Genomic DNA, 12,250 nt, shown 5'->3' on the forward strand with positions numbered 1-12,250 from the left:
CCTCATGGGCTGTACCACTTTGGGTATCTACCTCATCTAAAAAATGGATGAGACAATCCTCAGAGGATCACAGTGAGATTCAGAAAAGCTGTGTCAGCAAGGCATTGCCTTCATGTTACAGGCCCTAAACCAGAATAGCAGAGGGCTGGGCCTGAGTGCTGGGCCCATGGCCACTGACAGTCACAAGGCCACCCTGGTCAATGGGCCTCCTTCGACGGGAATGAGCCAGGACAGATGTTCATTCAAGAGCTTCGGGAAACTGGGTTCAGGCCTTGGAGGGTGGCTCAAAGGACCCATTCACTCACATTCCACCCAGCAGCATTCCTGGTCTCTATTCACAGCCTCCGTCATCGGGGGCCCACAGGATCTGCCATCTGTGGGGGAAAGTGCCCAACACCACACTCTGTTCCCCATTCCCAGAAATAATCCCAGGTGGAAAGGAGAGCTTGGAGCACAAGACACCCTAGGTCTCCTGACTCCCTTCCCAGTTGGTGTTCAGTGCAATTTCTGGTGTTAACTATGGAGAAGCAACCAGCAGTGCCTTCATTTTAGACACCCCAAAACATGGAACCCACTTCAGCCCTGGCCCCTGGGGAAACTTCCAGCAACCAGGTGGGAGGCAGATATCAAACAGGTAAGGAATAGCATCCCTTGACCAAGTTAAAAGTGTAAGGGATCAGTAGTTTGTAATGGAGCCATACAAGTGGTACTGCAGAAGGGCCACCTGAGCCCTACGTCTGGAGTCAGAAGCTGCAAGCTTATGTGTACGGGACTAGGGGTGGGGGCTGCTGGTGGTACAGAGGGTGGTGACTAGAATACTGGTTCTATGACTTTGGGAATGGCCTTACTCCTCGGAGCCCTGGAGATGACCTCGTGGGGCAGGTAGGAAGATCCAACGGAGGGACTACAAAGAAAAGGCACTAGGTACTCTCAGGGGATAAACACACGTGAGATTTTCAGAATAGAATGAGCTTTAGGTTTCAAATCAGGAAATAGTTTTCAACAGGCTCTCACCTTCCTCCCTCTAAACACCCACAGCAGCGCCTAGCTCCCCGTGATAGCACAATTCCGAAAATAACAGCCTACGTCTGGCTCTTACTAGGAAGCTAGGCCTATGACAAACGTTTTGCACATAATCTCTTTTCAGCTTCTTACTGTGTGACTGAAGGCATGCAACCCACCGTCTCTGAGCTAAGTTGACTCAAGCATAAAACAGGAATACTCAATATTATGTAAGTTAAAACTGATGGAGTACTTAAAGAGTAAATTGGTTAAATTCTATAAAATTCCTAGAATAATTCATGGCTCTCACATAATTAAGTACTTTTTAAATAAAAATTTTAAAAAATTTCATGCCCCTGTGGTCACTCAGGGTAAGCCACCTGATTAAGGTCACAGGGCCAATCAGGTGATGGATGATTCCAGGTGGTCAGGAAACTGCCACCCCTGAATCTCATCTCCATGTGTCTCTCCACTGCCCACTGGCCCAGAAACTGCATCATACTTGTCCTTGTTCTTCTGTGGTCCTGGCATGCTGAAAGCATTTTGTAGCAGTCTATTAAATACACAGAGTATGCCTTTGAAGGATCCAACTATTTTAAGAGCTACAGAAATAAATGTAAGACAAATTCATAAAAGACTTGGTGGTGGTTAAGAATTTAGTTCAAAGCCCAACATTCCAGCGCACCTGGGTGGCTCAGTCAGTTAAGCGTCTGCCTTCAGCTCAGGCCATGATCTCAGGGTCCTGAGATTAAGCCCCACAGTGGACTCCCTATTCCATGGGGAGTCAGCTTCTCCCTCTCCCTCTGCCCCTTCCCTGCCCCCCTCCTCCGCTTGTGTGCTCTCTCAAATAAAATCTTAAAAAACAAAAAAAAAAAACAAAAAAAACCTCCAACATTCTCAGAGTAGAAGAGAAGACACAACGTACTGTGCCATGTTCCCACTGTCTTGGGTCTGGACAGAGCACAGGTGGCCAAGGGACAAGTCTTACAACACTGATTTCACAAGAAGGATACAAGAGGTTTATTAGACAACCCATGGCAAGATACAAAATAATTGATAATGAGAACAACCATACTCTATCAGTCAGGTGCTACTTGGGACTATGACACTATCCCACAGGACATTTCTGGGTTTGTATCTCCTAATGCGCTACCTAAAGAAATGAATCCCCTCAAATCAGGACTCAAACACAAAGGGATTATACAAAATGATTAATAATGACAACCACCATACTCTCATCAGCCAGGTGCTACTTGGTTCTATGACACTATCCCACAGCACATTTCTGCATTCACATCTCCTAATGTGCTACCTAAAGAAACGAATCCCCTCAAATCAAGACTCAAACACAAAGGGATTCCAGAGACCACTAGGGAAGAGACTAGCTTTGAAAGCTCTCCCTTATCAATGTAGAGAAGGGATGGGGTAAGAAAACTTGGCAGGACAATTTGAATTTCCAAACTCAGTAAGAGGGAAACAAGTGTACAAGGCAGGGTCTCCTGGGACTGGGGCAGAGAGCAGGACAGTGGGAGACAGGAAACGGCAAAAACGGCAGTGGCTGAGACCTGACAGCAAGTTTCTCTTCTCTACTTCTTCCGCCCGCCTCTCTCCTTGAGGGCCAGGTGGATGATGGCGCCGTTGGCCATGTTGTAATAAGCCAATGAGTTGGAATCCTTGATGAAAATGCCCTGGAAAACAGACGATGTGCTTTAGCGTGGGGGCAACCTGGCCTTGAACAGTGTAGTTTTTTAACTCCCAACATCCATTCCCTCTGAACTCAGTGAATACAGGGGCCTGAGAGAAGACAGGGCAATGGCAGGGCATGTGGGTAGGGTTGGCACAGGGAGGACCGAAGATCTCCAGTTCCCCGAGAAAGCTCTGCTTTCCTTCCCTCCTAGTAACCCATGCTCTCCCTCTTTGTCAACTTCCCAAGAAGGTGGCCCAGACCAAACCCCATGGAATTCTGACCCTCAAATCTGAAGACCTTTCTGAGATCAATCCAAGAGTCTGAGACTGAGGCTCAGAGTAGCGATTTGTCAAAGTCCTGAGAGGGAGAATAAAGCAGCCCCATGTGGGTGGGTATGCACCAGGTGGAGCTAGACTATCACTTCTGCATCCCTGCACAAAGCCAGGCTACCCCAGACCACACTAGCTGGGATGGCTCCACCACTGGGCCAGAAACCCACCACAGCATTCCAAGTCTTGTCCCCAGATGCCCACCCTAGTCACTGAGGCATAAAGGTTTCTGGGGCTCCATACAAGGCTATAACATGACCCAGCTACCCCAAGCCTCACCACGTCAGGCTAACTTGCCCTGGTACTCCCAGCCAGCATCACTGCTTCTAAGAAGAACAGATTCACATGGCTGCCCCCAACATGTCTCTCCACTCCTTTGATTCCACAAGGGATTTAGTTTCTGGGATGGCAGAGGTGTTGAGACCCAAGGGGCAGGACCACCAACGTCCGACTCACCTCATACTGCAGCTTCTGTTTCCCTGCAGGCATACCCGTGGCTTCGTGAATCTTCACCTTGATGACAGAGACCTGTGGGACCGAGAGGTCATTCAACTCCTTGCTAAGGTCCGCTGAAGGAAGCTGACCTGCCCCCCCCACCCGACTCCTTGGATCCCCTGCACCTGATGCCACTTAGCAGCAGCAAATCATACCTGGTCTGTGAGCGGGAGTGTGAAGACCAGCACCTGTCCGTTCAGTTTCCATTCAGTCTTATCCTGCATGTTGGGCACTTGGACTTTGATGGACACTGGACCCTACAAAACAGGACATGGCAATTATGCCCGGGGAACCCTGAACCCATCAGAAAATATGGTTTCCTATTCCTGGGCCACCATAAACAATGTCACCCGTCCATCTGGCCTCTTGGACCCTAGCCCAATTCACTAACAGCACTAGTGACATGGCACAACTCACTTCCCGTTTTTTCTTTTCTTTAAAATGGTTTCTTTTCTTTAAAATGGTCTCTACCGTGCCCCCTAGTGAGTCTAGAACTGACAAAGTGTTAAGAAAATGCCCTGTAAAAGCATCAGAAGCACCAGAGACAGAGAGCATATAAACTGCAAAGTCAGAAAACCTGGGCTCCCAACTCCTCTAACCAGGTCTCACTAAGCCTTAACACCAAGTTTATAAAGCAAGTGATCACAACAGCTCCACGGTACTGCTGTAAGCACTGCGAAGACACGGGCCCACAAAATGCGTAGCTCTACCTTGGCACTTCAGCTGGTACTGAGAAAATGGGAAGTGCTACCGGAAAGGGGAAAAAAAAGGCTCGGGTCAAATGGACTGGGGGAGTGGGGCTAGGACTGCTTCTGCCTCCTCACTAGAAGCCGACAGACTCCCTAGGCTCTGGAAGCACCAGGATTTCCCTTATTTCTAGTATCCCAACAGAATTCCCACAACAGGGGGAACTCCAAAGGGCTGCAGCCAGAGGAGGAGGCCACAAAGAAATTAAGAACTACACCCAGGCTTTCTTTCAGTGTCCAGGGCCCCGTTCATACTCAAGTCCTGTCTGCTGGTCTCCACAAGAATTCACACCAGAGGGACCACCTACTCAGCCTGCTCCTTTCACTGTTAACTGTGCATCCACTGGGCGCTCAGAAGCCCTTCCAGGCCTCCAATATCTGACTCGGGCCCCTGAAGCCAGAGGAGTGGGAGCGGAACATGGTGGGGCAGGGAGTGTGGAACCACAGTGGGACTGGACCCCCCCAGCTGGGCATTATGACCATGGCTGGCACTCTGGTATCACTGACCTTGTTTCTGCGCAGGAACTCCTCTTCAGGCACGAGGCTGTCTTCTGTCTTCAGTTTTTTGGAGGCAGGCTCATCCTCCATGGGAGGCGGAGGGTGGACAGGGGGCATTGGGGCTGGAGCTGGGACAGGGGCCACGGGTGGAGCGGGCACAAATGCTGCAAGGACAAGAATAAGTGGTTGCGTGAGTGGGAGGAAGGCCCTGGGACTCAGGGCTGGTAAAGGATGAGGGGAGATTGCAAAGGTTTCCCACTTTTCCCAGTCGAAAGTGTGAAGGGTCACTCCTCGCCAAGTCTGGCAGCCAGCAGGAAACGGGGCAGCAGGGGCAGGATTGATAGACAGACTGGGTGCCAGCTGACAGGCAAGCATCACTGGGCCTCTGCACCTGTCTGGAGCCTGACTATCCTGGTGCACAGACCCCAGCTTTGCCACGTCAGCCCATCTCCCCCAGGACCTGTGGCTCCCCAGCTCGTAGCTCAGGGACCACTCATGTGGGGAAGCTAAGGCTCCCCTCTGGGTTGGCCCCCCAGTTGTAACAGCTGGGCAGTACTGCCAGCCACTGCACTGCTTGCAGTGCTTAGTCTACAGTCCTGACCCAACGGCCTGGAAGGTGGCACGAGAGACACTGACCTGTTGGCACAATCATGGGGGGTGGGCGGGGTGCCATAATAGGAGGGGCCGAGGGAGGCATGGGCACCACGTTGATCCTGGGCGCATGGATGATAGGCGGCATGGGGGCAATCACTGAGCCCGGGGGTAGTCGGACCACTGATGCCATTGGGGGGCGAGGCATGACAGGTACTGCAGACACAACTGTGGTACGGACAGGAGGCGGCATCTGCAGAAGAGGAGGGACCCAGAGGTCAAAGGAAGCCAAAGCTGGACCTCAAGGGCAAATAAGGCTGGTGATTAGCCCCCTGCAGCCTTTGACGATGGGGACTAGACAGCTCTGACGGAGTTCCCTGAGAGACTGCAGGCTCACAACCAGACTCTGACAGGAATTATGCTGAGAGGCCCAGAGTGACACTCTTTCCACTTGGGACTCTACCAGGTGCTTGTGGCAGATGCTGAAAAACCCACTAAAGAGGCCGACCTCAACTTAGCTTCCTGGAGACGGGCCAGAGATCCTCGAAGACCTGCTAAGCCCTGCAGCCCTTCTCTGTCCTAAGCCTGCTTCTCACATTTGCCTCTTGCCTCCCTCCCTCCCATGCTCCAATCCTCCCCCATAGAGGAAGATCAGACCAGAGGCTCCCACTTACAATTAAAGAGTTCTTTGTCTCTCAACTTGACCCAAACAGTGCCTGGGTCCCACTATAAGGAAGCTGTTCTTCTCAGCCAATAGTGTCCAACCCCAAGAACCAAGCTCTGCAAAATCAGTCCCAAAGTGGCTACTGGCTTACCGCGGGTGGCCGGGGCACGGAAGTAATGGGTGGGGCAGAGCTAGGAATGTTGGTGGCTGAAGACGGAGGTGGTGGCTGCTGGGGAAGTTCATTGGGTTTGCTAGGGCCAATCTTCTCTTTGGTATCATCCTCTGGCACCAGGCCCTTGGCCTTATGGATGGCCTCAATCTGCTCCTGGAGGGTAATGTTGGCCTGGGCAGCCTGCTGGGTCCGGGCCATGCTACCCGAGTGGCCGTCCCAGGTCACCTGCAAGGGAAAGCAAAGCCACAGCTTGTCAGGGATCCTAAAATGCAGCTCAAGTATACGATTATGAGAGTGGAGAAGGCACTAGAATCCATCAGAACTGCACCTTTTCCTCTGGCTTCTGGATTTCTTCCTCACCAATCTTCTTACCGATGGCTGTTTCTTCTACACCAAAGATGTCAGTACGCCGCTCAGCCAACTGTTTCAAGCTGCTTTCAATATCCAGACCTGGATGCAGTCACAGAACGGAGGCAGGGGACAGAAAGGAGACTAAAACCAGTGCCCTTCTAACAGAGAGCCCCAACTCTCCTGGTGCAGAGTAGAGGCTAGTCCTGTGGGGCAGGTTGAGTCTGGGTCCCAATATAGCATGCCCCATCTCTGAGCCTGGGGAAGCCCAACCAGCACTAAGGCTGTATGCTAGAGCTTGTCCAACCACATGACTTAAGAAAAGCAATTGCAAGGACTGTGTCATGGCAAGTGGCAATCAGGACTACAAGCTTACTCTCCTGCCTCTGGGACAGTTTTCTTCCCATCGTGTCTCATTTCAAAGCACTAAGGGTGCTCCAGCCAGCAGAGCCCTCATTCTAAGACAGCCCCAAGATGGTCAACTTCCCCGGCTCTGGTATGTCCGGGATGGCGTCCATGTCAGGTGCCTGCCTTTGGAGGAGCCTTATAAATAGTGCTTCTGGAAAATGGGGAATTCTTTTGTAGCATCACAGGCTGTACCTATCCTCACAAATTTTTGTCTGACCTCAGATGTTGCTCTGTTTGGTTAAAACTGACCACATTTCAGAGATTCCCATGGCTCAAAGTAAGTCTGGGCTGAGTCAGAGCAGGGGTTTGGACTGGCTGGGAGAACCCCACCTCACCTGGTGCATATACTTCATCATCGCTCTGCTTCTCCCGGATGGAGCGATCTCGCTGCTCTAGCCAGCGGGGATCGAGAAGCCCGATGCGCATGTGCTCCTGCATTTTGCTGGCGGGGATCTTCTCCCCCGTGATTGGAGACACAAGATACTCATCTGGAGCAGGGGCTGGAGGCAGGGGCTTGGAAGCTAAAAGGAAAGAGATTTCTGAATGAGAACACTGGGAAGCAGCCAGGGTTAAGGGACTACGGTTTTATTTGTGTCTCCCTCATCTGAGACCCATCCATTTAGTGCCATGCTGTAGCCCGCCTTGTGTAAGACACCTGGGCACCAGAGATGACTCAGCTCTGTTCCCCATCACCAGGCCTGCGAAAGAGGGGCTATCGATGCCTTGGTGATATGCCACCTCACCCCCTCCTAGAAACAGACAGCACTGAGGAACATGTGAGGGCAGGAAAGAAGACCCTACCTTTGGGGTCATAATCCTTCCGAACAATGACCTGGTCTGGAGTTGGGGGCAGAGGAGGTGGCATGGGTGTCTCTGGGGGTGGGGGCACTTTCTGCCCTTCTTCTTCATCATCCGAACCCTGAAAAGCAAAGCAATGGCAGGACTCAGAAAAGAGCCAATAGGCCACCTCCCTGCAGCTAAGCCCTGGCGGCTCTCAGGGTGGCAAAGAGCCTAGGTCCCTGCCAGCCAGCATCCATGTGCTAAGCCTCCAGGGGCAGCCGAGGCCAGGCGGCAGCTGGCCAAGCTCCTTCCTCGCAACATGAATGGGAGTTCTGGGGGCCGTGGTGCTAACACTCCGCCCAGGCATTTCCAGCAGCTGGCACCAGGCAGTCCCAGGAGGCCAAGGGCAGTTAAACATGCTGGGGAGGGGTGCGGGGGGCAAGTCAGCACTCAATGGTAGCTGCTCATGGAGGAACGCTGGGAGGGAGAGAAAAAGTCAATTCCCACAGACACAGGGGCCATTCTTCTCACACACAAATTCTTTCCAAGGGGAGGAGAGCTGCTTGGCTCTGAAGACTCTATGCCTGCTGGGAAGGGGTAGAGGTGGCCGAAAGGAAGCAGAGGCTACACTAAGAAAAGCTCTGGGAACTGCTGATCATTTGGGCCTAAGTTCAAATGCATCAAAGCATGTGGTGCAAAGTATTCCCTTACTGAGAGTTGGCATGGGGGCAGGAGGGAGCAGGGCCTCTGGGCGAAGCCGGGAAGATCACAGAACAGAGCCAGCACAGCTTTCAGATCCTTGCCTATGAATGAATCTTTGTTGCCCAAGCTGGAAAGAGGCTCTATGCTCCCTGGGTCTGGGCAGCTGCTCAGCCAGCATGCCTTATTCGGGACCCACGCCTCCTCTCAAGGATCACAAGGGAGCTGATCTGAAATGTGAAGCGCACCCCCATACCAAGCTCCAGAGGGAAAGGCGAGCTTGTAAGCCCTCCCAGAAGCATACCTCGTCCATGTCTTGCACTTGGGTGTCCTGGTCCAACTGCGAAGGAGGCTCCTCCGCCTTCTCCTGTTTCTCGTCCTCATCATCAGACTCGACCTCCATCTCAACCTCTTCACTCTCCCCAAACTTCTCGTAGCGCTCCTGAATGAGAATTCGGGCCCCCAGCTCCTCTGGGGTGGTGGGGGGAGGGAAATTCCCTGGCAGGGGGTAATCCAGAGTCAAAAGGAGACCTCCACAGACACTCCTTATCAAAGGCCTGCCCCTTGATCTACCCTCTACACACTGTAAGCTCTCCCAGCTCCAGACCCAAGGTCTGGCACATTTGCTCAATTGGGTTAAGTGGGACAATGTGGCAAATCAGAAGTCTTCTGGCAGCAGAGATAAAACAGATAGATAAAACCCTCTGGGGGGACTATAGTGCTCTGTGGGAAGAGATGTATACCTGAGATATTCCAGATGGTTCCAAGCTCCTGGCTCCCCACCTGGAGTCACAGACCTACCTTGCTCATTGGGCTGGAAGTCTACTGTTTCCACCACCACAAAATCATGCCAGTCAATCTGCGCATAGGCCACCCGCTCCTTCTCCTTTTCCTCCTCTTCCTTCTTCCTCTCTCGCTCCTGGAACTTGGCCCACTCCACCCGGTAACACACCTGAGGAGATAGGAAACGGCACAATGCTAAGCTGAATCAGGGTCTGTTCCTGATGGGTCTGACCCCTCCAGCACCTTCACCCAAGCCAGCATCTCCTTTGGAACAGGGAGCTGCTCGGCCTACAAGGGCAACTTCCTGGCGGAAACTATGGTATTTGCATTTGGTTTCAGTCAAGCCCAGTGCCCAGACAGGAAAAAAAAAATCTAAATGCCACAGAAACCTTGTGTCTAGGCCTCAAGGACAGCCATTTGTTATAACCTCAGAGTTTTCTGCTTGAGTTGGCAAGGGGCATGATGCTCACAGAACAGCAAGCTCTGTCCCAGGAAGTCTGACCAAGTACCCATGAGAGAAGCAGTGGTCTGAGTGCCTGAGAAACAAAGCCTTCATGCAGCCACCCAAAACAGGCAGTGCTAACTGGCCTTCTCTCCTCAACTCTGAAAATGTGGGGCTTCAAATTGCATCTGGCCAGAAACAGGCCAGAAAACCTGTTCAGAAGTTGGCTTCTAGTAAGGGCAGAAAAGAGAAAGATCCAGTAAAACTGAAAGAAAAGCAGAAAGGGAGCAGAGAGCCCAGGATTCTTCAGCCTTTGTGGCCACAAGGTCTTTCTTTCCACCACTCCTGTGCCTAGAACACAACAAGGTCCTGCCCTGGAGCCCATTTCCAAATATGAAACAACCCACACAAGGTCACTTGCATTGAAGTAACTAGTTATAATTTAGTTTACCTGGTCCAAAACTTCTCGGGGGTTCTCAGCCTCTTTCTTGAGCTTTGTAAATAAGCCTTTAGGAGGAATCAAGATCTGAAACATGGGAAGAGTTAAAGCAACTATCAGTGCAGCACAACCCAGGACAAAGAGGGGGCTTCCCGGGGCTTGTGGAACGGCATAGGACAAGCAAAAGCATGGGGTTCCACGTCCCAATCCCAGCTCCACTTTGCGCAAGTCACTTAACCTCTGTAACTTGGCTGTCTTCTATAAATAGTAACATCACTGCTTAAAGGTGGCACAGTCAATGTAAAAGGCAGCTGCAAGGACGAGCAAGAAAATCCACAAAAGAGCACTACCCACTACCCAGCGTACAGTCCACATGCCCTGGCTGCTCTCAACACGGGGCTGCTACCACCCTCTGGCACATGCCACCAGGCCCTTTCGCACGTGCTCACCTGATGATCCTACTCCACACTACTGCCCACAGATCCCAACTCCCACATTCTGTCCCCTGCTTTCCGTTTCTCCATAGTATTTATTACCATCGGACAACCACTGACATTGCACTTGCTTTTCGCCCCCCTCACCAGACCAGAAACTCTGTAAAGACAGAGATTTCTCTGTCTTCTGTTCACTATTATATCTCTAGCATTTGAAAGAAAGTCTGACACTGAATATATAGTTGATGAGACAATGAATGATGGCATTGTTCAAAACAGCATAAATCCCAACAGTTTATCATTGGTAAAGTGGCTCAGCCCTACTCTATCATCCCTAGACCTCTACCTCAGAAATAAATCTGCCCTAGAGTCTCCAATGACTAGAGACCGACACCAGTGCCCTCAGGTTAGAGTACTAAATGTCAATACCCAAGTCCTGAGAGAAAAGGAATAATAGGAAAGTAACAGACTACAAAGGGATCTGGGGACGTTTAACCCTGGAAGTGGTCCACTAGGTAAAATCAAGGCAGGGCTCCCTTAAAATTGTTACCGTGTAATTAATTACACTAACCCTCTGGCTTTCCATGATTGTTATTTTAATGACTCTACCATTTTTTTACTTGATCATTTTCTAAATACACACATTTTTACAATTCTTTCTAGTTACATACTTAGAGTGAACTAAGTAAATTATTACAGTCCTTTCAAGCCAGATATTTAATGTGCTGTTTCTAAATATCAAGAACAGATGTACAAACCAGGCAACTAAAAAGAGAATGCAGGGCGCCTGGGTGGCTCAGTGGGTTAAGCCGCTGCCTTCGGCTCAGGTCATGATCTCAGGGTCCTGGGATCGAGTCCCGCATCGGGCTCTCTGCTCAGCAGGGAGCCTGCTCCCTCCTCTCTCTCTGCCTTCCTCTCTGCCTACTTGTGATCTCTCTCTGTTGAATAAATAAATAAAATCTTTAAAAAAAAAAATAAAAAAATAAAAAAATAAAAAGAGAATGCAACCGCCACAAGAAGTTGGGGGGGGGGGGAAAGCACCAAAAAAAAAAACCAAAAAAAAAAAAAAACCCCAAAACCCAAGCCACTAGCAAATCTGTATCAGCGTGCTTTGCAAGAAATTAACAATCTAACTGTTTTTAAATACTAATACCCACTTGTCCAGATTCTTGATTACAACAATGTAGCATGAAATTAAGATCTTCTTGTTCCAGACCCTGAGGCCCAGATCTTAGGGGCTAGAGTGAAAATGCCAGAGTTCAAGTTCCCAGCTCAGCCCTGACAAAATTAATTCTCTGTGCCTACTTCCTCTTCTATAAAAATACGTACAGCAGTGGCTAACTTATCAATTACCACAGATTAAATGAGAAAATGCTACATATATAAATATTTCAACAATACTGTCTATATCTCCTTAAGTTACACTGTCTCCCAATGCTTACTTAAATTATATTTCTAATCCAAGGTACTTTTTAGGGTGAAGAACAACATAGATGTTGGGGTCAGTGCAGCTACTTACTAGCTGAGAGACCATGAGTAAGGAACTTCAACTCTCTGAGCCTATCTCTGCTTTTGAAAAAGGGGAAGGGGAGGGGGAATACTTCCTGGATTCTTATGATGATTAAACTGGGCAAAAGAAGGCAACTATTGGGACACCTGGGTGGCTCAGTTGGTTAAGCAGCTGCCTTCGGCTCAGGTCATGATCCCAGCGTCCTGGGATCGAGTCCCACATC

The 12,250-nt window shown here is 50.4% G+C and overlaps 1 protein-coding gene across 1 annotated transcript in view; it reads right to left on the bottom strand.

The window, feature by feature from the left end:
* Window positions 1–1,998: 1,998 nt before the first annotated feature.
* Window positions 1,999–12,250, bottom strand: part of SF3A1 (splicing factor 3a subunit 1) — a 21,332-nt gene continuing 11,080 nt past the window's right edge. Inside the window, exons 5-16 of the mRNA XM_059408814.1 lie at window positions 10,096–10,170; window positions 9,221–9,371; window positions 8,724–8,917; window positions 7,742–7,859; window positions 7,276–7,461; window positions 6,513–6,634; window positions 6,164–6,409; window positions 5,394–5,601; window positions 4,767–4,921; window positions 3,669–3,770; window positions 3,475–3,546; window positions 1,999–2,690 (exon numbers count right to left, since the gene is read on the bottom strand). Coding sequence (XP_059264797.1) covers window positions 2,589–2,690; window positions 3,475–3,546; window positions 3,669–3,770; window positions 4,767–4,921; window positions 5,394–5,601; window positions 6,164–6,409; window positions 6,513–6,634; window positions 7,276–7,461; window positions 7,742–7,859; window positions 8,724–8,917; window positions 9,221–9,371; window positions 10,096–10,170 — 1,731 coding nt within the window. The 3' untranslated portion in view covers window positions 1,999–2,588. The remainder of the gene's footprint in view (window positions 2,691–3,474; window positions 3,547–3,668; window positions 3,771–4,766; window positions 4,922–5,393; window positions 5,602–6,163; window positions 6,410–6,512; window positions 6,635–7,275; window positions 7,462–7,741; window positions 7,860–8,723; window positions 8,918–9,220; window positions 9,372–10,095; window positions 10,171–12,250) is intronic.

Source organism: Mustela nigripes, chromosome 8 (assembly GCF_022355385.1).
Source record: "Mustela nigripes isolate SB6536 chromosome 8, MUSNIG.SB6536, whole genome shotgun sequence".
Lineage (NCBI taxonomy): Eukaryota > Metazoa > Chordata > Mammalia > Carnivora > Mustelidae > Mustela > Mustela nigripes.